The sequence below is a fragment of the Macaca nemestrina genome, chromosome 16 (genome assembly GCF_043159975.1).
Source record: "Macaca nemestrina isolate mMacNem1 chromosome 16, mMacNem.hap1, whole genome shotgun sequence".
In the NCBI taxonomy this organism is placed as follows: domain Eukaryota; kingdom Metazoa; phylum Chordata; class Mammalia; order Primates; family Cercopithecidae; genus Macaca; species Macaca nemestrina.
Window position 1 is genome coordinate 5,231,763 of NC_092140.1, and position 26,380 is coordinate 5,258,142.

Below are 26,380 nucleotides of genomic sequence, written 5' to 3' on the forward strand. Positions count from 1 at the left end.
TATCATCTATATGCTCATGAGTTTTTAATTTACACCTCCAGTCAGGATGCCACCCCATCTCATTCACAACTCCTAGAGGCACTCCTACTGTGGCTAATGGCATTTCATTCTTCTATTTGTTGAGGCCCCAAAACCTTGATGTTATCCTGGAATTCTCACTCCCTGTAGTAGGGAACATTTTGGCTGTCCCGATTTCACCCTCTGGAGTTACACCTGCAACTATGCAACGTGATCTGGAGAAAGGGATGTATGGTTACTAAGGGACGTATGGTTACTAGTGAGCTCCCTCTGGAACAGGTGAACCTGCATAGTCCAAGTGAGCCCAGTGTCATCACATAGGCTCCTAAAGGTGCAAGAGGGAGGCAGAAGATTCAGTCAGATACAAGGATGGACAAAGAAACAGGCAAACTGAAGCATGAGAAGGAGCACTGTCCCTGCCCTACATCCATCACCGCTGACCTTGGAGACAGAGGAGGGGGCTCTGATCCAAGGAAGGCAGGTGGCCTCTGGAAGCTAGAATTGTTGAACCAGTGCTGATGACAGCTTGTTTATATCTCACCAAAGCCCATACCTGACCTCTGACCTACAGAACTGTAAGGTAATATTTATGCTGTTTGCCACTATTAAATTCATGATAATTTGTTTTGGTAGCAATAGAAAATCAATACACTCCCTATAGCCAGGTAATCAGCATTTTCTGTCAGCTTTGTCCCAAAAATAAATCCTAAAATTGACTATTTCTCACCACACCCTCGATCCATTTGAGTCCAAGCCACCACAATCTCTTGCCTAGCTTGCCACTAGAAACTAGGTTGCATAGTTTCACACCTACAACATCTGCTAAGAAAGCATTAATTCAGATTGTATGACATGAATATTTGTGGAAACATGACTTATATAATAACTGCTTCTTGGCTTTTGAGTTAGTACTTTACTACTACGAATTTTCCTTTAACCCTAACCTAGACATAATTGTGTACTGTAGGTATTTGGTACAAGAAATTTTAAAACATTTCCAATACATTAAAAGAAGTGTTTTTGAGACAGGGTCTTGCTCTATTGCACAGATTGGAGTTCAGGTCACCATCATGACTCACTATAGCCTTAACCTCTAGGCTCAAACAATCCCTTACCACAGCTTCTTGAGGAGCTGGACATGCACCACTGTGTACAGCTAATTTTTAAAAATATCTTGTAGAGATGGGGTCTTGCTATGTTGCCCAGGCTTGTCTCTAACTCCTGGCTTCAGCAGAGTTTTCCACCTCTGCCTCCCAAAGTGTTGGGATTACAGGTGTGAGCCACCGCACTGGCACCAATCAATTTTTCTGTTTTATTACTTTTCAATCAAAATAGGGCTTAAATTTCAAGACCTGCTTTCTCATTTAAGTTTATTGTAACAACTACTGTGTGTTGAACAACAACCGATCACTTTACTCTTTCACTCAATGCTGCTGAAAGGTATGAGATGGGCAGGAGAGGGCAATGACCTTGTGGACATTGTCCCTACCTTTGATGTGCTCACAGACTCACGGAGGAGGTGGCCATTAAATGAACAGCCATAGGTGAGAAGAGAATAATAAAATGAAAGGTCAGAGTGCTCCAGACAGCTTTCCAGAGAATATGACACGATGGCTGAATTTCAGTTCCTTCATGGGTAAAGTAAGTGGACCACACCAAAAGTTTTTAGGTACTTTCCAGCTCAAAGATTCACTACTACTGTTATTGCAACTTAAGACAAAAAAAAAATTAGAAATTCTCAGAGTATTCCAGTTTAACTAGAAAAAGCCCACACAAAACCATGAAAAGAATGACTTGAGTCTTCTTACTATGTATAACTATTATTCTATATAATGTGCTATAGGTTTTCTTAGCTAATAGATCCACAATCCCCATTTGAAAGCCTTCAAAGCACATATGTTATTGAATTTATTATTTTTCCAAACTGAACAGGTTATAAACCATGAATAGGTCAGTGAAAGTTTTGCCACTAAATGATCTATCCAAATAATGGCTTCAGAGCTTTTTGGATTTCAAATTGTGAATAATGAATTGTGAAGAATGCTCGTTTTAGATTCATTCAAATACTGATTTGGGAGCCAATCAAGGTAAATTGATTTATATCTGTTTCTTTGAAGCCTTGTACAACTACAACAATTATATCCAGAGCTGGAACATTTCTCTCACATTTGAACTTGGGCAAATACTGATTTGGGAGCCAATCAAGGTAAATTGATTTATATCTGTTTCTTTGAAGCCTTGTACAACTACAACAATTATATCCAGAGCTGGAACACTTCTCTCACATTTGAACTTGGGCAAGTGGGTTCTATATAGGAAAACAGAAAAATTCACATACAAGAATATATAAAAAGTGAAAAATTTAACAGTCTTGCGAAGACAATTGAGATTTGCATTGGGTAATCTTAGTAAAACGTGATACCACAAGCCAAACAACTTTAAGGGAGAAAGAAATTGATTCCTTAGAGTCAGGGGAAGTCACATTACTGCCACATGTATCAAAGCATGAGCTACGGATTAACAAATTCCACAGTCCCAAATCATCATTAGGAAAAACAATTCACTGAAATTCCTGCACTCTGGGAGGCTGAGGCTGGAGGACTGCTCGAGCCCTGGAGTTTGAGACCAGCCTGGTCAACATAGTGGGACCCTGTCTCTATAAAAATTTTCTAAATAGAAAACCAATTCATTGATAAAAAGTTTCCCTAACAATTAGAACTGAACAATTTGAAAGGAACTCGCTTGCTCTTCTGATAGGTAATTCTTTAAAAAAAAAAAAAAAAAATACAATTTCACCACAATTTTTACATTTTTTTAATCTTACTAGGTGGCAGGACTTTTAATGATGTTCTTTGCAAACCGTATTTTTTTTTCTTGAATAATTCGAACAGTTAAAAGATAGTAGCCTCCAATATTTAAAAGGACTTTTCTGCCCCGTCTCTCCATCAAAAAAACAACAAACCAACAAAAATCAATCACAAAAAATCACATCAGAAAGCGGGTCCTTCTTTCTTATCATGTACCTTCTTTGTCATTGTGGTGGATAATCGCGTCCTGTATCATGTCCGCCAGGTCGAAGTGAACTTTTGGATTCTTCGCATGCTTCAGCCTTTTCAGGAACCCTTCCTGCTTCTGAAAAGCCTTCTCGCGCTCATAGTAGGCTTTGATTTGCTCACAGCGCATGCGCTTCACCAGACGCTGCCGTTGGCCAAGGGGAAGGGACTCTAGCAAGCACTGGTCGATTTCCATCTCATGGGATCGAAAAACGTTACATAGCTGAAAGCAACCTGGAAGAAATGCAAGGGGAGCGTCACCAGACCTATTATTATAACCACTATACATGTGCACCACAGCACATTTGCTTTTATATTGCCCATTGCACAGGTCATAAACGGAACAATTCTCCCTGCACTTGATATTACAAATCCAAAGCCCTTTTTATAGATTGGGGGAAAACCGTTCGTGTGTTTCTCAAGATTCCGTGGTAATAAAACAAATGGTAGAATTAGACATGCATATGTAGTTAAGCTCAACGCAATTACTAACCATCCATCCCTTCCTGTTTCTTTCAATCCATAGCCAAAGCCTCCAGATTTCACCACTGTGTCAGGCTCCTTCTGTCTAATTGAATAATACTAACTAATTTTGCATGTTAAATGTGGGCATAAAATCATTCCAACTTTTTCAGAACAACCTACTAGAATTGCTTTTGCATATCATGATGACTAATCATGACGCTGTTAATTTAATGTAATAGAATATATATGCTGCCAAGTATAATGGCTCAAGCCTGTAATCTCAGTGGTTTGAGAGGTTGAGACGGGAGGATCACTTGAAGCCAGCAGTTTAAGACTTGCCTGGGCAACATAGGAAGATCCTGTCTGTCCAAAAAAAAAAAAAAAAAAAAAAGAGAGAGAGAGAAACTTTTAAGTTAGTGGCATATGGCTGTAGTGCCAACTACTTGGAGGCTGAGGTGGGGGATCACATGAGCCCAGGAGTTTAAGGTTGCAGTGAGCTAGGATTACACCACTGCACTCCAGTCTGGGCAACAGAATGGAGAAAAAAGGAGAATATATGCTATCAACTCTTTATATGATACAGTAGACATTTTTCACCAATTTATTGCTAAATTCTTTTTCTCATAATCAGTGACATTCATTTCCAAGAAACCTGTGGTTAAGTATAAAGACTGAGGGTTGGCACAGAGATATTTCTCAAAATTGTGGAGAGAATTTTGGCTGCTACAGTTCTTGTTTTATTTATATAGTGATTAACAAACTGAATTCCCATTTCTGAAACTTAAAATATCCTGTTTGTTTCAAAAGTCTATTTCCTATAAACACCAGTCAAAGCACCTGTAATGGAATTGTACAAACACTTATATTTACCACCAGGTTAAAATTTTACTATTGGCAGAAAATCAATGTTAAAGCATTAAAAATTCTAGAAGCTGGCTTGCAAACACAGATTCAGATGTGTTTATATATTCTTAAGCTATTTATAATATAAGGTCCCAAGGAGGTTAAAGTAACTAGGCATGAACAAAATGTGGTTGATCATATGCCATATCTGAGAAGATTATATACTAAGGGTATAGTTCATCTTTGGAAAGATGCCCTGGTCCTTTGAAGGAACAAGTCATGACAACACTATTTCCACTTCTGTTTCTTGTGACACTTTGCAAGTCTTTATTCTCACAGCCCCCAGGTGCACCAGCATAACCATCCCTGTTTAGCATATAAAGAAAATCAAGTTGAGAGAGGCTGTGACTTGTCTAAGATTAAAGAGACAATTAGGCAAACAGAATAAAAAACGCTCCATAGAGAAGAAACAACCAAAGCTCATGATTCTCTAATGCCAGGTATTGAATATATAAGTACTTTTACATAAGATGTAGGAAGATAAAGAAGCCATGTTGGGGGATTTTGTGTTCATTTATTTGCATTTGACAAAAGCTATACATTTTAGCATCATGTTTTCATAAGACTGTTCATGAGTATTCGTAAAAGTGATGTGAGAAATATTAACTAGCTATACAGAAAATGTTCCCTTTCCAGTGACCGAAACGCAAACAGACAACAGCGGTTCTGAAATGATGACAAATTGCTCTGGAGTACACTTCTTTGATAAAAGCTCTGATCACTGCCAGAGACAGATTGTATGAGAAAGCTCATAAATAAAGAGCCGTAAATGTCTTCTGCTTTCACATCTGTGTAGAAAAGTGCACAGGGCTTGATTGATTGACTTGGATGCTTGTGACACTTTGACTTCTGTGACTTTCCTGGCTTGTCATTTGGTGCCCAGGGGATCAACAGGGCCACACAAAAAAAGCCTGAAGAATTAAAACAAATAACATCGCAGAGTGCCATGTGTTGATTAGCCAGCAGTTGACGGCTGAGGATAATCTAATAAACACCACAGTAGTTCTCTAGTTTGTGACTCTCAAGAAGGGTCTCTCGGTGAAATTTTCAATTAACTTTTAAGGATTCCACGGTGACAGATCATGATTCATTGAGTTATCCCTCACAGGCTGTCAAGAGGGAATGTAAAAGGTGGCTCTTAAATTAATTTTCTTATTTTCCTTTTTGATTTGGAAAACTCAAAGGCTGTGATTGTTAAATTTCAAATCAATTCAGGTCTCAAATCTTGATTTTTAATGTATTTTTGTTAAATAGTTCCCCATGTTTTGATCTAAAACATTAGTTTATAAATTGATTCTTTTGTAATCTGAAAATTTATTGGGCATTTTGACTTTGTTTTAATGTAAGTACAAGTTCGTCAGCTGTGTCATGTACGTATATGTCTATGAATCGATAAGATATATAATATGACCAGTTGATCTAAAAAAAAATAAAGAAAAAATCGATAAGATAACACAGGGATTCAGGGGATCACGGTGGACAGGAGGCAGGGCTGCACTGCAGCTCTGGACAGCGCAGCATGGGAAGGCTTGCACTGTGAATTTTAGCTCCAGATTGACTTCAAGAAGAAACCAGCAATCCCGAGAGGACCCACAGATCCTCTGAAAGGAGTGGACTGTTCCTGCAGGACCTGGGAGACACCTCAGATACTGTGAGTGCCCCAACTGCAGAAATGGGGATAGAGGCCCTCCTCTTCTGAACACACACCCCCACTGGAGAAGCTGAAGTTCTGTCCGTGGGAGAAGTTTTGAACTTTACCTGGAGCTGAGTCAAGTTAGAGAGCCGAGCAAAATACATGGGTAGAGGAAGCAGCAGAAAAGGCCCTGGGAGCTCACTGGGTCCCCAAGCAGCCCATTCCTGCCTGGCACCACAGGGATCCAATGGGAGGGTGGCCAGAGACAGAAGGAATTCTCTAGCTGAACTTTGTAACATTTTGAACAGGATGAGAAGCAGCCTAGCCAGGGAGGTTGTGAATCAGGCATGCAGACTTCACAGACGGTGAAAGAACTAAAGCCCTTTTCTCTCGAAGCTGGAAGTTGGATCACCTCGGGCAAGTTTTCAAACCCATCTTGCCCTCTACCTGGGAACTCAGGGCTGTTGGTTTGGGGGGCACGGTGGGAGTGAGATCGGCCTTTAGGTTTGCCTGGCCCGTGACTGCCAGCTTTCCCCCACTTCCCTGACAACCTGCATGACTCAACAGAGGCAGTCATAATCCTCCTAGGTACACAACTCCAGTGACCTGGGAATCCCACCACCATCCCCCACAGCAGCCACAGCAAGACCCACCCAAGGAGAGTCTGAGCTCAGTCACACCCAGCCCTGTTCCCACCTGATGGTCCTTCCCTATCCACCCTGGTAGTGGAAAACAAAGGGCTTTAATCTTGGGAGTTCTAGGGTTCCACCCACTGCCAGTCCCTCTCCAGACTACTACAGCTGATGCTTTCTGGGAATTGCCACCTCCTGGAGGAGGCCAACCAGCACAAAAATCGAACATTAAACCACCAAAGCTAAGGACACTTATAGAGTCCACTGCAGCCTTCACCACTTCCACCAGAATGGGTACTGGTATCCATGGCTGAGAGACATATAGATGGTTCATGTCACAGGACTCTGTGCAGACAACCCCCAGTACCAGCCTAGAGCTGGGTAGACTCACTGGATGGCTAGACCCAGAAGAGAGACAACCATCACTGCAGTTTGGCTCACAGGAAGTCACATCCACAGGAAAACGGGGAGAGTACTACATCAAAGGAACACCCCATAAGACAGAAGAATCTGAACAACAGCCTTCAGCCCTAGACCTTCCCTCTGACAGAGCCTGCCCAAATGAGAAGGAACCAGAAAACCAACCCTGGTAATATGACAAAACAAGGCTCTTCAACATCCCCAAAAAATCACATTGGTTCACCAGCAGTGGATCCAAACCAAGAAGAAATCTCTGGTTTACCTGAAAAAGAAATCAGAAGGTTAGTTATTAAGCTAATCAGGGAGGGACCAGAGAAAGCCAAAGCCCAATGCAAGGAAATCCAAAAACTGATATGAGAAGTGAAAGGAGATATTCATGAAAATAGATAGCTTAAAGAAAAGACAATCAAAAATTTAGGAAATGCTGGATACGTTTTTAGAAATGCAAAATGCTCAGGAAAGTCTCAGCAATAGAAGTGAACAAGTAGAAGAAAGAAGTTCAGAGCTTGAAGACAAAGTCTTAGAATTAACCCAATCCAACAAAGACAAAGAAAACAGAATAAGAAAATATGAACAAAAGCCTCCAAGAAGTCTGGGATTATGTTAAATGACCAAACCTAAGAATAATCAGTATACCTGAGGAAGAAGAAAATTCTGAAAGTGTGGAAAACATATTTGGGGGAATCATCGAGGAAAATTTCCCCAGCCTTGAGAGAGACCTAGACATCTAAACAGAAGAAGCACAAAGAACACCTGGGAAATTCATCACAAAAAAGATCTTCACCTAGGCACATTGTCATCAGGTTATCTAAAGTGAAGATGAAGTAAAGAATCTTAAGAGCTCTGAGACAGAAGCACCAGGTAACCTATGAAGGAAAACCTATCAGATTAACAGCAGATTTCTCAGCAGAAACCCTGTAAGCTACAAGGGATTGAAGACCTATCTTCAGCCTCCTTAAACAAAACAATTATCAGCCCAGAATTTTGTATCCAGAGAAATTAAGTATCATATAGGAAGGAACGATACAGTCGTTTTCAGACAAATGCTGAGAGAATTTGCCATTACCAAACCACCACTATAAGAACTGCTAAAAGGAGCTTTAAATCATGGAAACACATCAAAACAGGACCTCTTTAAAGCATAAAGCACACATGATCTATAAAACAAAAATACAAGTTAAAAAGCAAAAACAAAAAACAAAACCAAAGTACACAAGCAAAAATGAGTATGATGAAAGCAACAGTACCTCATATTTCAATACTAACATTGAATGTAAATGGCCTAATTGCTCCACTTAAAAGACACAGAACTACAGAATAGATAACTCACCAACCAACTATCTGCTGCCTTCAAGAGACTCACCTAACACATAAGGACTCATATCAACTTAAAGTAAAGGGGTGGAAAAAGGCATTTCATGCAAATGGACACCAAAAGGAAGCAGGGGTAGCTATTCTTATATCAAAACAAACAAACATACAAACAAACAAACAAACTTTAAAGCAGCAGCAGTTAAAAGAGATAAAGAGAGACATTATATAATGGTAAAAGGCCTTGTCAACAGGAAAATATCACAATCCTAAACATATATGTACCTAACACTGGAGTTTCTAAATTTATAAAAGAATTACTTATAGACCTAAGAAATAAGATAGACAGCAACACAATAATAGTAAGGGACTTCAGTACTCCACTGATAGCACTAGACAGGTCATCAAGACAGAAAGTCAACAAAGAAACAATGGATTTAAACTATACCTTGGAACAAATGGACTTCTGACAGCTAAAGACTGGTCAACAGATACACTTCCTCCTAGTGGTCACTCAACATCCCCTTTTACTAAGGCAAATGTCCCCTGAAAAACACTTCAATTCCTATTGCTTGCTTCATTTTTCTCCTTGGTATTTATCGCTCTTATACTACAATAGCTATCTATCTAATTATTTATTTTAGAGATGGGGTCTTGCTCTATTGGCCAGGCTACAGTGCAGTGGCATAATCAAAGCTCACTGCAGCCTCGAACTCCTGGCCTCAAGCAATTCTCCCACTTCAGCCTCCCAAGTAGCTGGGACTGCAGGCATTTACCACCACACTCAGCTCTCCTGCAATATCAGTTACTATGCTTCAACTGTATATTATATTAATATCTACACTAATTGATTTCCTAAAATACAATACTATATATTTTCTTATTGCTCTGTAAGCCCCATAAAGGCAGGAACTCAGGATGTTTCATCCCCTGTTTACTTTCAGCATCCAGAACAGGAGGTAGTCAATAGTTTTGTTGTTGTTGTTGCTGAATGAAATTGCAGGACAGACAATTACATTGATGGCAGAAACATCACACTCTTTATTAGGACCTAATCCAGCACTTAACACATGGCAGGTAAATGCTTAGTCTTGCTCTTACAGAAATACAAGGTGACACTGTGCTCTCATGTAACTGCTCTTCCTTACAGAATTATCTGGCCCGAGGCAGTGTCATCAAGCTCATCTTTGTATTGGATTTCTTTATCTCCAGTGTTACACTTTTTTAGGAGGGCAAGGGAGGTGGCAGGGATCCTACATATATGGTTATCCTGCAATTCGAGATAAAAGTTTACAGCCAGAAGCCCCAGCTCAGTGAATGTGTATCTCTGTAGGACTAAACTCGAAAGCCAGCAAATAGCTGACATCTAGTTATATATTTATATACACAGTTTCCCAACACCTTGGTTTGGAGGACCCTATGCAACTGTGTCATGATGTCAAGACATTATGTTATAACTAACTAGAAATATAAAGAGTAAAGTGAAGAGGAAAATGAACAAAAAAAATTGCATAAAATTATTCTGCTGTACAACTACCAGAAATGCCCCATGTCATCTAGAATAAAAATCTTCCTGTGGCCATGGTACACTCAGTGTTCAAGATTTTTAAGCAAATCTCTCTGTGATTGCTAAAGAGGCAAAACGTTACTAAGAGCACAGAAAATTTGCTGTAAGTACATTTATAAAAACTTGCAGACAAATTTGCAGGAAACATTCTTTTTCAAGAATTCATAGATGATTTATGATATTAACTGTGTCTTAGGCCATAAAGCAAAGCAAATCTCAATAAATTCTGAGGAACCAAAATTACACAGGCGTTTTCTTAACATAATTGAAAAGGGAGTATCAACTACAGAAATGAAACCATACCTCCCCATATGTTCAGAAACTTATAAAGCCAATTCTACATAAAGTATGGTTCAGAGAAAAAAAATCACAGAAAAAATAAATTTTTAGAATTAACCATTGATGAAAGGAAATCCATCACAATTTTGTGGATAAAACTAAAGCAATTCATAGAAATAAATTCATAACTTTAAATACATTCTAGAAAAGAATATAGTTTTAAAGTCAATAAACAAAGTATCTGGCACATGAATTTAGAAAACACACACACACACACACAAACACACAAAGTTGAAACCAAAAAAGAAAGAAGAAAACAAAATTATGCTATTAAAATTAATAGAAATGAAACAAGAGCAAAGGTGAAGAAAGACGTGAGAAATTGACAATTTCTAGAACAATATAACTTACAAAAAGTGACTCAAGAAGAAGTGGAAAATGAACCAATTTATGCAATCATTGCATAAATTAAATCAGTTTTTAAAAATCTATAGACCAGAAACAAAAACAAACAAACAAAATGACCCAGATGATTTAACCTGTCTTTAAGGAAGAGATAACCTGCATTTTCATCCAGTTCTTTCATACAATAGAAAAAGAAGAAAATTACCTCAATTCATTTTCTGAGACAAGCATAAGCTTGATACCAAAATGAGGCCATCCAAAAAAGGAGAATTACAGGTCAATCTCTTGTATAAACACATGCAAATAGCCTACATGCATACACATTAGCAAAATGAACCCACGAATGTACAGTTTGTCAGCAGAATGAAAGGAGCGGCTAATTTTAAAACATTAAATTCTGTTTAAAATTTAGAAAAAGAAGGCCCTTTATTGCTGCTTCTATTCTATCTCAAAATGAAGGTCTTAGCATAGAAAAAAAACAGAAAAATAAATAAGGAGCATAAAATGTGGGTAGGCAGAAGGAAAAAATAATCAGTTATTATCGTAAATACTGTTATCTACATAGAAAAAGCAACACACCCTGAGTCAGCTATTAGGAGTGATAGTCCAGAACTTTGCTGAATGCAAGTCAAAATACACACAGAAGAGAGCTACATTTTCAAACCTAACAAAAGATGCTCCACCTTATTAACATATAGCAAAATGTAAGAAGATAAAAAATATCATTGATTAAGTTAACAAATTGTCATTACAATTAAAAAGCAAACTGGAAATATTTAGTAAAATGTAGAATCATCTTTCCTACAACCCAGATATATATTTCTTCAACCTCTCAAAATATGATGCAAATAAAATTAAACAAACACAAAATAATACAGCATGCATTAAAAAAAACTACAGGTAACAAAAATAAACCTTTCAAATAACTTCTCCTCTATTTTTGGAGGATATAAATCTATTAAGCCACCTTCTCTCTTCGATATTTCCTAACTGTGGCTTTGGTAGAGGAATAAGACACTTAGACCAATGGAACAGAACACAGAACAAAGCACAAACTCTACACACAGCCACCTGAGTGGTGACAGAGGTCCAAAGAGTAGCCAATGGAGGGAGCATATTCAGATTATGATTAAAATTAAAATATTACAGCTATTGAGAAAAATAGTTTGGCAATTTCTTTAGCTACATTATGTAGTAACAGTTCTAGATGAAATTATGTGGTTCATTAAGATCATTTGTGGGGAAAAGGAAGAGAGATCAGCCTGTTACTGTGTCTATATAGAAAGAAGTAGACATAAGAGACTCCATTTTGTTCTGTATTTGTGATGCTGTTAATCTGTGACCCTACCCCCAACCTTGTCCTTTGCAAGAGACATATGTTGCGGTGACTCAAGGTTTAATGGATTTTGGGCTGTGCAGGATGTGTCTTTGTTAAACAAATGCCTGAAGGTAGCTTGCTGGTTAAAAGTTATCACCATTCTCTTAATTTCAACTACCCAGAGACACGTACACGGCCAAAGGTCACAGGGACCTCTGCCTAGGAAAGCTAGATATTGTCTAAGGTTTCTCCCCATGTGATAGACTGAAAGTATGCTGCTAAAAGGTTTATGGAGATGTTTGCATATGCATCTCAAGGCACAGCATTGTCCTTTGAACTTATTCATGTCACAGAGGTGTTTGTTCATATGTCTTACTGCCGATTTCCTCTTTTTTCTTTGATCCTATTGTCCTGCTACTCCCCTGTCTTTAAGATGGTAAAGATAATTATCAATAAATACTAAGGGAACTCAGAGACCGGGGCCGGCGTGGGTCCTCTGTAAGCTGAGCGCCGGTCCCCTGGGCCCCCGCTTTTCTTTCTCTATACTTTGTCTCTGTGTCTTATTTCTTTTCTCAAGTCTCTCGTTCCACCTTACGAGAAGCACCCACAGGTGTGGAGGGGCAGGCCACCCCTTCAATCATTCAAGATGATATTCAACATAGGAGGCCTGGAAGCTTCAGCTGCAAGCAGGCATGTGTGCCTTCCTAGGTGAGCCTGTTAGAGGGATGTGTGGTGGACACTGGCAGCCTGCTATCTGGTGCTGAGTCAGCTGTCTCCATGGAGCATCACGGAAGCAGGACATTTAGGATGGAGTACCTGCTTTTACTGACTGCTTTTTCTTTAATTTTTGTACCAGATTTTATTGGTTATTATTCACCCTTTATGAGTAGAACTCAAAAAGCTGAGAATGAAGTGGATTCTGGTGAAAGTTTCAATATATTATGGGCATGAATGGAAATAAACTGCTTATTGCCCTACTTTTTTTCCAAAAGGAAAATGAATCAACAGAAGGAAATAAAATAATTGTTGGAATATTTTCCATAAAAGAAAACAAAATTGAATTTATCATTTGTGAGTAAGAATATGTATTTGTTTATCTGATGTGGATGAATTATATTTCAATCACTTCTCCTTATATTTTCAGTTTAGGAGATGCTTTATATCAAAGGCCTCCTCAGATGTTTGGAATATGGAAGTGGGTGCTATTGATGCCCTGCCCAATTGTGAGTAAGAATATGTATTTATTTATCTGATGTGGATGAGTTACATTTCAATCACTTCTCCTTATATTTTCAGTTTAGGAGATGCTTTATATCAAAGGCCTCCTCAGATGTTTGGAATATGGAAGTGGGTGCTATTGATGCCCTGCCCAATTCCCTTTACCCATCCCCCGCTGACCTGGTATATTAGTCTATTTTCATGCTCCTGATAAAGACATACACAAGACTGAAAAGAAAAAGAGGTTTAATTGGACTTACAGTTCCTTATGGTCGGGGAGGTCTCAGAATCATGGCAGGAGGCAAAAGGTACTTCTTAACAAGGCAGTGGCAAGAGAAAATGAGGAAGATGCAAAAACGGAAACCCCTGATAAAACCATCAGATCTCTTGAGATTAATCACTACCACGAGAATAGTATGGGGAAACTGCTCCCATGATTCAAATTATCTCCAACTGGGTGCCTCCCACAACATCTGGGAGTTATGGGAGAACAACTCAAGATGAGATTTGGGTGGGGATACAGTCAAATCATATCATTCTGCCCCTAGCCCCTCCAAATCTCATGTCCTCACATTTCAAAACAAATCATGCCTTCCCAACAATCCCCCAAAGTCTTAACTCATTTCAGCATTAACCCACAGGTCCATAGTCCAAAGTCTCATCTGAGACAAGGCAAGTCCCTTCTGCCTATGAGCCTGTACAATCAAAAGCAAACTAGTTACTTCCTAGATACAATGCTGGTACAGGTATTGGGTAAATACAGCCATTCCAAATCAGAGAAATTGGCCAAAACAAAGGGATTACAGTACCCATGCAAGTCTAAAATCCAGCAGGGCAGTCACATTTTAAAGCTCCAAAATGATCTCCTTTAACTCCAGGTCTCACATCCAGGTCACACTGATGCAAGAGGTAGGTTCCCATAGTCTTGGGCAGCTCCACCCCTGTGGCTTTGCAGGGTATAGCCCCCCTCCTGGCTGCTTTCATGGGCTGGCATTGAGTGTCTGCGGTTTCTCCAGGTGTGTGGTGCAAGCTGTCAGTGAATCTAGCATTCTGGGGTCTGGAAGATCGTGGCCTTCTTCTCACAGCTCCACTAGGCAGTGCCCCAATGGAGGCTGTGACCCCACATTTCCCTTCCACACTGCCCTAGCAGAGGTTCTCCATGAGGACCCCGCCCCTGTCGCAGACTTTTACCTGGGCATCCAGGCATTTCCATACATCTTCTGAAATATAGGTGGAGGTTGCCAAACCCCAATTTTTGACTTCTGTGTACCCGCAGGCTCAACACCATGTGGAAGCTGCCAAGGTTTGTGGCTTGCATCCCCTGAAACCATGAGCCCAGTTGGACTTTGGCCCCTTTTAGCAATAGCTAGAGTGCCTGGGACACAAAACACCAAGTCCCTAGGCTGCACACAACATGGGGACCCTGGGCCTGGCCCATTAAACCATTGTTTTCTCCTATGCTTCTGGGTCTGTGAGGAGAGGGGTTACCATAAAGACCTATGACATGCCCTGGAGACATTTTCTCCATTGTCTTGGGGATTAACATTCGGCTCCTTGTTACTTATGCAAATTTCTGCAGTCAGCTTGAATTTCTCCTCAGAAAACGGGTTTTTCTTTTGTACTGCATCATCAGGCTGCACATTTTCTGCACTTGTATGCTCTGTTTCCCTTTTAAAATGGAATGCTTTTAATAGCACCCAAATCACCTCTTAAATGCTTTGCTGCATTTAGAAGAAAGAAATTTCTTCTACCAGATACCCTAAATCATCTCTCTCAAGTTCAAAGTTCCACAATTCTCTAGGGTAGGGGCAAAATGCCACCAGTCTCTTTGCTAAAATGAAGCAAGAGTCACCTTTGCTTCAGTTCCCAACAGGTTCTTCATCAACAGGTTCTTCATCTCCATCTGAGACCACCTCAGCCTGGAGGTTATTGTTCATATCACTATCAGCATTTTTGTCAAAGCCATTCCACAAGTCTCTAGGAAGTTCCAAACTTCCCCACATTTTCCTGTCTTCTTCTGAGCCCTCCAAACTGTTCAAACCTCTGCCTGTCACGCAGTTCCAAAGTTGCTGCCACATGTTTGGGTATGTTTTCAGCAACACCCCACTCTACTGATACCAGTTTACTGTATGAGTCAATTTTCATGCTGCTGATAAACACACATCCGAGACTGGGAAGGAAAAGAGGTTTAACTGGACATACAATTCCAGATGGCTGGGGAGGCCTCAGAATCACGGCGGGAGGCGAAAGGCACTTCTTACATGGCAGCAGAAGAGAAAATGAGGAAGATGCAAAAACGGAAACCCCTGATAAAACCATCAGATCTTGTGAGACTTATTCACTACCACGAGAACAGTATGGGGGAGACCACCCCCATGATTCAAATTATCTCCCACTGGGTCCCTCCCACAACATGTGGGAATTATGGGAATACAATTCAAGATGAGAATTGGGTGGGAACACAGAGTCAAACCATATCATGTCGGTACTGGCTGGAAGGATTTACAGCTGTCCTCTCCTCTAGACAATTGCCCTGTCAGCCTCAGCCTCCCAGGGAGTGGAAGATCCTAACCCCATCCCATAAGTCATAGTCACTGAGAGACCTACACAAGGATACAAAACATGTCCCCTTGACTCAATCAGAGACACTCCATGCTGTGATTTGTACCCTAAAGCAAAGTGGATTCGAATGATAATAGACTCTGCTGAAGACTACATAGTTTTTCTGCTCTTTCCTGTTCTATGCCCTGCTTCTTTCACTCCCTTATGGGTTTTCTCTGTTGAGCCGTCTCAATACATAGGAATGTGCACCTGACTTCTCATGCTCTGCTTCTAGGGGACACAGTCTATATAAGAATATATATATGTACACTTTAGGAGGCCAAGATGGGCGGATCACGAGGTCAAGAGATCGAGACCATCCTGGCTAACATGGTGAAACCCCGTCTCTACTAAAAATACAAAAATTAGCTGGGCGCGGTGGTGCACCTGTAGTCCCAGGTACATGGGAGGCTGAGGCAGGAGAATGGTGTGAACCCAGGAGGCGGAGTTTGCAGTGAGTGGAGATCGCACCACTGCACTCCAGCCTAGGCGACAGAGCAAGACTCCGTCTCAAAAAAAAAAAAAAAAATACATATGTATATTTATATATATATAGTCATGTGTGTGTGCATATAAGCATATATACATCCTCTTTCATTTTCTATAACATTCATCTTTTACACCGGGGGAAGAATATATTTTAATACATACAAATGTTATCAAAGATTGAACATACTTAATACCAGTTTCCAAAACTGAAAAAAAATAATAAAAGCACAAAAATAAGATACATGCAAAAAAAAATTGGACTTATTTTACATTATATACAAAATTAATTCAAAATGGATCAAAGACCTAAAATTGTAAAACTCTTAGAAAAAAACACAGGGAAAAAAATTTTATGACATTTGTGACATTGAACTTGGCAATGAATTCTAGATATGACACCAAAAGCACAGACAGAAAAAGCAAAAATAGACAAATGAGAATACACCAAACAGACAAATGAGAATACATCAAACTTAAAAACTTCTGTGCATAAAAGTACATAAGCATCACAGTGAAAAGACAACTTACAGAATGGGAGAAAATATTTACCGATATATACCTAATAGGAAATTAATATCTAGAACACATAAAGGACTCTTAGAACTCAACAACAAAAAAACAAATAATCTGATTAAAAATGGGAAAAGCACTTGAATAGATACTTTTCCAAAGGTTATATACAAATTCCCAACAAGCATATAAAGAGATGCTCAACATCACTGATCATCAGAGAAATGCAAGTCAAAACCACAAGAAGTTATGACCTCATATCTGAGAGAATAGCTACTATCAAAGAAACAGAAAATACAAAGTTTTGGTGAGGATGTAGAGAAATTGTAACACTTGTTCACTGTTAGGATTGTAAAGTGGTGCAGCCACTATGAAAAACAGTTTGGAGTATTCTCAAAAACTGAAAAATTGAACTATCATATGATCTGAAAATGCTACTTCTGGGTATACATCAAAATAATTGAAAGCAGGGTGTTGGAGAGATATTTGTATATCCAAGTTCATAAGAGCACTATTCAAAATTGCCAAGAAGTGGAAGCAGATGTCCAGAGATGAACAGATAAACAAAACAGGTATCCATGTATAATGGAATATTATTCAGCCTACAGAGGAAGAGGTCCTTGTACATGTCACAACATGGATGGATATTGAAGACACTTTTTAAGTGAAATAAACTGATCACTGAAAGATAAATACTGTAGGATTCCACTTATAGGTTTCTAAAGAGGTCAAACTCAGAAGCAGAAAGTAGAATGATGGTTGCCAGGGACTGAGGGAAAATGAGAGTTGACGTTGAATGGGTACAGAGCTTCAGAATGGCAAGATGCAAAGTTCAGGAAATCTGTTTCATAACAATGAGAGTATTCTTAACATTCCTGAACTGTACACTTAAAAATGGTTACAATGGTACATTTTATGTTATGTGTTTTAACCACTATAGGAACATGAAAGAAAGTGATAAGACACAAGGAGCTACATTATGGGGCTTTAAAAACATATATACATAGCTGAAGTATTTCACAAATAATGTAATCACAAACTTACTGTTTACCCTATTTCATAAAAGTGTTTGCTAGGAATCCTGAGAGCCTAAAAGATAGTTGTTGAGGAATTAGCATGCTTACATGCAGGTGCTGTAGACACACACACACATTCATACACACACACACACACACACACTGGTATCTGTTCTCCTAACAACTCCTCTAGCAGAAGTTTTATTCTCAAAATCCATTGTTATAACACTCTTCCAAAGACTTTTTTTTTTTAACTGCATATACAATGACAATGAAACAAAGGAACAATAAGGATTCTCAAAGACAAGAGTATAATCAATTTCAACCTACTCCCCCAGAGTCTAAAAAAAAAAACCCCTCCTTAAGCACTGAACTCTTTAAAAAGTGTTGGATTTTACCATCCTTGTAATCAAGCTTCAGGTCCATATCCCTCTTTATAGAGCAAAAAGTAATTGAAACAAATTACATTTTGGCAAGATATAGATGCTATGCCCTAAAATATTTGAGGATTTAGGTCTACACATAATCATGCATTTAAACACTTATCTGAAAGACAGAGAAATAAATGTAAATAATGTAAATTCTTCTCAAAAAAGTCAACAATATTTTTCATTTCACTAGCTTACAGCTGTCTCTTAATTCTTTAAATTAAGTATCAAGAGGCCATTTCTTGTGTTTCCATCCAATTATTTGGGCATGTTTATCTAGTGAGAGAATGTAGTAAGTATTTTCTCTTTAAAATGGAAATAACACAAATACACATGACATACAAATTACTGTATAATGTAAGATATATTTACTTTTTGCACATCCATCTATGCTTTCTGACACTTAATATTTCCCTTACCATATTTCTTAAATAACAAGTGATTTGATTATGATAAAAACCTTTCGGTGGATATAGATTTGCAGTCATAATTCTTGCTAAGGTTCATTTCAAGGTAATAATAAAACTGAAGGTTCTCCCCCTGACGTGATGTTTCTGCTTCATTATCCCAGTAGACCCAGATGTCCAGTCAAACCTATGGCTGACGGAGTGTACTATGCCATGCAGGTTGTGCCACAGACAGTTCCAAAGTCATATCCAAGTGCTAAGGCCCCAGCGCAAAAAAATGCTGCCTGACACCCACCGGCCAGGTTCCCTGCAGAGACCAGCCAGCTACATCCAGGCTCTGGAGAGCCTGCTGATTTGAAGCCCTGCCCTGGGAACCAACTGCATGGTGTCAAACCTTCACTCAATCATTTATTGGTTGTATGACTTTAGACAGATTCCTTTTGCTCTCTGTGTCTCATGTCTACCTCACAGGGACGATCCAATGATAAAATGCATGTGAAGCATCAGCCAAGGGTCTGGCACATCCCTTCATAGCTATTGACTTATCAGATGACAATTTCTCTAGAAAAGCTGGCGCCTTTAAGATCAGAACTGCTTCCTATGGCTGTTTCCAGATGTCTCCGGATGACACGTCATATGCTGGACACCAGAACCTGTCTTTTCCTAAATGCCCCCTGCCATTCTAAACACCACGCTTCCGCTACTGAGCGTCTTCAAGATTTAAGAGCTCAAATTGCTGCTCTATTTCTTCCGAGACAGGATGATGCTTTGGAATTAAGATCATCTCAGACAAGCTTGGATTCCTGGCTCAAACAGGCTATATCCCAAAAGAGAAGTTCTCTTCGGTTTTATACTCAGTAAAATAAATTTAGATGCACTACCCCAAATATACATTTTTGAACCCTCAAATGTTGAACAATCTTCTGCTCTGAATCCAAATCTACATATTGCATCTTTAATCAACATCTTCAATTCCGGTTGGAAGAGATTCAGCTCACTGTTCCTGCCAGAAAGGTATTTAATAGACAAATTCTCTGGTGCTCAGACTGTCTCAGACAGGATTCCCTCCTATAGAAACAGAAGCCCTTCCTGGCTCCATTCAGGCAGCTTCCTGGATGCCTTTAGTCTGAGTCTGAAGCAACATTGCAAAATGAACATTACGCATTTTAGATACAAGACTAACGAGCATATGCTTTATATTAATAATTTCTCTTAAATTCCTTTGCCTTTAATTTAAAAGTATATGTATGTCTGTAACTTAAATTTCATGATTGCAAGTAAAACTGAAAAAAATCATGATTTTCCTGCGTCTTGACAATAATTTTATTTAAAATATTATTTTGATATAAAATATTTGCTATTTAGTTTTTTGATATAAAACATTTTCAGTACTAAAAGGCCTGAGACAAAACTAAAGTTCACAATTAATATTAAATGTTGGATTTATGATGCCTGTTTTATTTTCCTTTTCATTGTAAATACATTTGGGAAAAATAAGATGCTAAAATCTCTATTGTCATTTTTAGGTTTTACATATATTTTGTAGTTTTTAATGATTTTCATTGCCCTTTTTATTAATTTCTAAGATACATTCAGATGAAAGAAATTCTGCAAGGTCAATTTAAAGATCAATGAGAGAACACAGAAATCAATTCACAGATAAGTTTCTCTGTGTCTAACATAAGAACCCTCCTCATCACAAGTCTTAATTATTGCATTAAACACCCTTGGCTTTGTTCTCTCACCACTTCACTCTACTAGGTAGACTTCAAAAACATGTTTGTTATTATACTAATTCAGAATAATGGTATAGAAAAATAGTATAGAAATAGTCAATGGTCTACCTTGCTTATTGAAGGTTAATACTAATTTGTATTCCAAATAAAGTCAGCTTTTTCCATGTATCTTCCATCCTTATTCCTATTTTCCTGCTACTCCATTATACAGATTCTGCCATTTTCATTAACTATCTAGAGTGGTCCATTATTTTTTCTGGGAGCATCCTTCCGCTGGAGAATCACTTCATATTTGTTACTCCATGTGGTCCTGAAAGTTATTAGAAACGTTGTCCAAGTCAACTGCCCACAGGACTGGAAATCTGAACTGGGCTGAGCCCACCGTAACGGCCCTGACACTGACAATCAATGACTGATTCCAGTGTAGGACATGGCCCTAGTGCAGCAATTCAGGATCTTTCCTTTGAGTTTGATAAATAGACACAGGAATATTTTTTAATGCCCTCTCTGTTGTTTTAATATCAGTCCATGAGGATATAGCCATTTGCTGTCAAGGTGAATCTCTTCTGAGACAGAAAAAGAGAGAGAAAGAGGTGGAGAGAAAGAGAGAGAGAGAGAGAGAGAATTAGAATGGAAAATACCAGTCAAATCCCCTGACCCCGATCCAGCAATACATGAAGCCATTGGCATTCAGATTTTCTGAGTATAAGGGCCATTTTCCAAATATAAAACCCAAGACATTCTTTTTTGTATTTAAACCATTATGAGTTGATTTCTGTCAGTGGCAACCAAGTGACTCATGTAATATAAAAATCCATAATGATCTATTTCTTCGTGCCAAAGGACATACGCCTTTGGCATAACTAGTTCTGTCCTCTTTTGAATATATAGTTTATTTCCACAAGTAGAACAAGAGTTTATATTTTGTATTATATAGAATATTTATTATATATTACTTATTTTTAAATAATACATTTTCTGATATCAGAAAGCTTCATATTTTGTGTTCGATATGTGCTGTGCTTATAATGAGAACAACGATTCCCTTCAGTCAGTCGATCCTTCATAAACAAAGAATTCATTGAATGTCTTCTGTGCACTTGGCTATGAACTAAGACATAAAAAGGCAGAAGATGAAATCCCTGGTCATGAAGACATAACTGTAGGGTTGAGCACGCACACATGTTAGAAAGAGTTGAGAGGCAATGAAATCAGTATTCAGTGCTTCTCTTCCTGGGATATGGAGACACCACCGACCAAGCCCAGGGAATGTTAAAGCCGGAGAAGGACCAGAGAGCATATTCTTGGAGCATGAAAGTTAAGTTTAACCATCTTTGTCCCATTATGGCCCATCGAGCCCAATTCTTGCACTGTACTCTTTTTAACATCTGAAGGTGTCTGAAAAGTTGATGTAAAGCAGTTGGCTCACCACATAATTTTGCTCTTATGATGAAAGGGAGACTTTAATCAGTATTCTTCTTTTTCTGCTGCCCTATAGATCATAAACTTCATGAATACAGGGGCCATCTCCATTTTGATTACAGTTGCATTTGCAGAGCATATCAAGGGTCCTGTCATGTTAAAGGTCATTCATTCATTCATCTGCTAATGTATTCAGTCATTCAAATCTATTATTCAGAATGTGCTATATGCAAAGCTTTGTATTTAGGCATTTGATGTTACAAGTTTAATCAGTTACTTTGCATTGATATCGTTTACCAACTAGGATAAAGAAGATACTCACCAAAATATACCTATATCTAAAAAAGAGGAATGGACAAAGTGCTAAGTTAACTCACGTATAAAGAGAATTTAGTACTTAGAGATTCTGTGCCTTTTGATCTGAAATTTGATCACAGCTAAAAATTTTAAATTCAAAGATGAGAAAAAAATTCTCAATTTTAAGTTGAGAAGAAAATGGAAGAAAGGCAGAAGTTATAGAATAATTTCAAGCACTTACCAGTTTGGCAGAAGCAAAGATACATAAGGGTGAAAGTTGAAAATAAAGCTAAAACAAGAATTGGAATCTCCACATTTCTGAGAGAGTAAAAATAGTTTCATCATGTTTGGTTCTGCCACAGGGAGCCATTAAAGATTTACAAACAGCATTACAAAAAAATAGTGGAGTCCATCAAAAATCTGGAGGCTTCCAGAGCAGCTGATAGAGACACACAGTGGGGAGCATCTTCAGGAAGCATATGCACTAATTCTGGGTGAAAGTTAGGAGAGTCTGAGTTAGAACCAAAAAAAAAAAAAAAATGCAATGCCAGGGTGAATGATAATGATTATGAAGAGAAAGAACCTTTGAGAGATGGTGAATTGCCCTGCTGGGTGACAAGGGAGAAAGTGGAGTCAGAAAGTAGAGAAATAAAGGTCTCTGAACTTTCAAACTGCAGTGACTAGAATAAAGGTAAAACCATCAATAACAAGGGAAAATGCCATGGATTTAGAAGAGGGGCAAATATATGTATGCATATGACTGTGATACAAATGTATCAATGATCAATTCATACGTATCAGAATACATATTTATAGTGTTTGCTGACAATGCTTCTAGTAGAAAATGTCAATCAAGCAACTGGAATATTTTACAGATATTAGCTGCATACAATTTCTTTAAACTAGCTGTAAGTTTACATACACAAGCAGAAATCTCATCCTATTATATATTTTAAAGCTGTAAAAATGAGAAAATATTGCAATATGTGATTTTCAAAGGGGTGCATTTAATTATTTCCAAATAATGTCAAAATTACCAATATTGTCTCTTTTTGACAGATTATACTAGTCTTAGAATACTTTCATAACACAATGGCCTAAATATATGTATATCTAAAGGAGAGGAGAAGAGAAAGTGCTCAGTTCACTCAGATGGAAGGAGAATGTAGTGCTTGGAGAAGTTAGAGTTCATGGCTTTTGATCTGAAATTTAATAAAGACTAAAATTTTGAAATTCAAAGAGGAATGCTTAATGCCAATTTACAAATTCTACATAATGACATAAATTACTTAATCATGAGTTGAAGAGAGACATGAGGAATTCCCTTAATGCACAACAGATTTTTTCCATAACTTTTACTGCCCTTTAATACAACAATTTCATAGCTGATTTTGAATCAAGAATCAACTAAAATATTTTTCCAAATATATTAATAAAATGGGGTTATGTGATTCATCTGTGTGCCTCCAAAATCTTTGGTCATGTGTTAAAAATTAATTGAATAACACAGAAAGAAAAGCATGCTAAAAACTACATCATGGATGATATAATCCACATACATTAAGAACATTTTAAAAAGGGAAAGAAATAAAATCAAAGCAACAAACAAAAAGAGCCCTCCTCTTTCTTACTTTCCTTTCACGGGAGCTACCATCTTCTCCTCATGCAGACATATGATCACAAACTAAGGAACCAGGGAAAATGTGGTGTCCCAGGGGACAGGGGTCACCTACAGTTAGCCTGAACCTTGGGCAGAGCTAAGGCAGGGCTGGGAGTAAGGGCATGGCCTTGTAAGCACTTCTAAGAGGGTTTCCCGCCTGGCTCTTGAGTCCCTACCTTCCTGTACTCTGGGGCAGGGCTACTTATGCTCTGTTCAGTCTGAGCTGGGAAACTTGGAGGTACTGATTCCACTTCCTCTGTGGATCCAGCATCAACTCTTTGGCATAGGGAAAGGTGGGGGATGCACAAGGTAGATGTGGAGGATAAAATGGGTGAGATGGGCAGTGTTGGGCGGTACTGCTACCTGAGGCCATGTGCATTCCTTTCAGACACTCAGAGCCTCCTCCTGATCTATCACCCTCCATGTAATTCCAGCCAACATTGATCCAACATCTTCTGCAACTCAGTGTGTTTCCTCAGCAAAGTCACAGCTGGTAAGGACAAAATCACTAGAGATCTTTTCCTCAGAATCCTTGTAGGTGAACGAAACCATACTCCTTATTTTGTGGGAGGTGGAAGGAGGTTGGTGGAAAGAGACCGGGGGCACAGAGTAGGCAAGTTCTCTGAATGTTAGGAATCACATTGAGAGCCGTTTTAAAGCTACAGGAGACAGTGTACATACCAAACTTACAAGGTATAGGGGTCATTTTCAACACTGCAAACTATCGTAGATGCTGGAAAATCAAGAAAAGAACTGCTGAAACATGACTTCATTAAAGAACATTTATGACAGTCTTTTTTTTTTTTTTTTTTTTTTTTGAGACGGAGTCTCGCTCTGTCGCCCAGGCTGGAGTGCAGTGGCCGGATCTCAGCTCACTGCAAGCTCCACCTCCTGGGTTCATGCCATTCTCCTGCCTCAGCCTCCCGAGTAGCTGGGACTACAGGTGCCGCCACCACGCCCGGCTAATTTTTTGTATTTTTTCAGTAGAGACGGGGTTTCACCGTGTTAGCCAGGATGGTCTCGGTCTCCTGACCTCGTGATCCGCCCGTCTCGGCCTCCCAAAGTATGACAGTCTTTTATGTGCATTGATTACTATTGATGACTCAATTTCATTTACCAAATACTATTGTAAGTAGCATGAAAATGTGTCAGATCTTATCAATGTAAGTTTGGTTTTAACTCCAAACCAGCTTTATTGTATGATCAGTCTTGACCTGACAGCCCAGACCTAGCTTAGATCTGGTCCAAAGTAAGCCCTCACCACGAGGGAGGAAGACTCAGGAGACCTGTCATGGCCACTGTCTCTTCTCTTGTCCCCACCCCTGATGTCTCTGCTACTGTTTCCTGGTGGTACAGGGATAAGGCACAGAACTGCTAGAAACCAGCCCAAAACAACACTCTGGAACTTCTAAATTTTCAGAAAACCAGTAAAGAATGCTGCTGGTATTATTCTACTTATACTCTTGGAATAAAATTGCCACTATTAACTTTATCAAACATTATTAACCAAACATCCTAAAAATATTTTCAGACTATACTCCAGACTATATTTTTAAACCAGTGTCTTTTGGCCTGTTCATGGGTGTGAGGGTTGAACACAGATTTGTCTTTCTACGGCCTTCATTGACACTGCCGAAAACCAATTATTTAAATATACTTCTGAAATGTCATTTAAGCTTGAATCAATAGGAAGATAAGGGTAATGTTAGATAAGAAAAAAAAAAAAAGATGTTAAATGCTATGCATTTTAGAGACTGTTAATTAAGAATTTGGAGCTTGAGTTCATTAAGAATTTCTTCTTTACAAAGCAGTTTGAAATGTAAACAGACTATGGGTCTTCCATTAAAAAATGCCACTGCTACTAATTATTTAAAGAGCAAAGTTTTCCCATTGTGTTAACAGAGTTAAAGAGGATTAAGGTTTATTATTTCAGCTCATGGGTTGCAGTCATTTAAACAGATGGTAGGTAGGTAGGTAGGTAGGTAGGTAGGTAGGTAGGTAGGTAGGTAGGGGGAGAGAGAGAGAGAGAGAGAGAGAGAGAGAGAGATAGACAGACAGACAGATAGACAGACAGATAGATAGACAGACAGATAGATGGTAGAATAAATGCTCCAACCATTTGAGACCAGGTATCTAAAAAGGGGATGGAGTGGTGGGAGTGCAAGTCAGAAGCTGGAAGACATCAAAAGTGACACAGTGGGAGTATCCCCAGGCTGACACTGCTAGACCAACCACACAGCCATGGAAACCAGAAGCCTATTATGTAAGCAGAATGAGCTCAGGAATTTCTTCCAGTCTCAGAGCTGAGGATCCAAAACTCAAGAGCCAGGTGAAGAAAGAGGAACCCCAGGCTGGACCCAGGAAACTGGGCCCAGGACATAATGGATGCAATGGAAGGAGAAAGTCCAGAAATATTCTGTGATGAACTTGCCCAACTGAGATTTTTTAAAAGCAGAATGGTTTATCTAATATTTCCATCTCATGGCTTAATAATTAAATCACAAAGGTTTGACTACAGCATTTTTATGATTTCTGCCAGTGAAATCCTCCATGGCAGACCAGGAATTTCAGTGTGTCAAGATACAAGGGAAA

General features: G+C 38.8%; 1 protein-coding gene across 8 annotated transcripts in view; it reads right to left on the bottom strand.

Annotated features, from left to right (window-relative positions):
* The window catches only part of LOC105485316 (myosin XVI), a 703,391-nt gene that overhangs the window by 536,278 nt on the left and 140,733 nt on the right, over positions 1 to 26,380 (bottom strand). For all 8 annotated transcript variants that reach the window (XM_011747599.2, XM_071081051.1, XM_011747600.3 and 5 more), the window contains one exon: positions 3,042 to 3,305. In XM_011747599.2, the coding sequence (XP_011745901.2) occupies positions 3,042 to 3,267 (226 nt within the window). In that variant the 5' untranslated portion in view covers positions 3,268 to 3,305. The remainder of the gene's footprint in view (positions 1 to 3,041; positions 3,306 to 26,380) is intronic.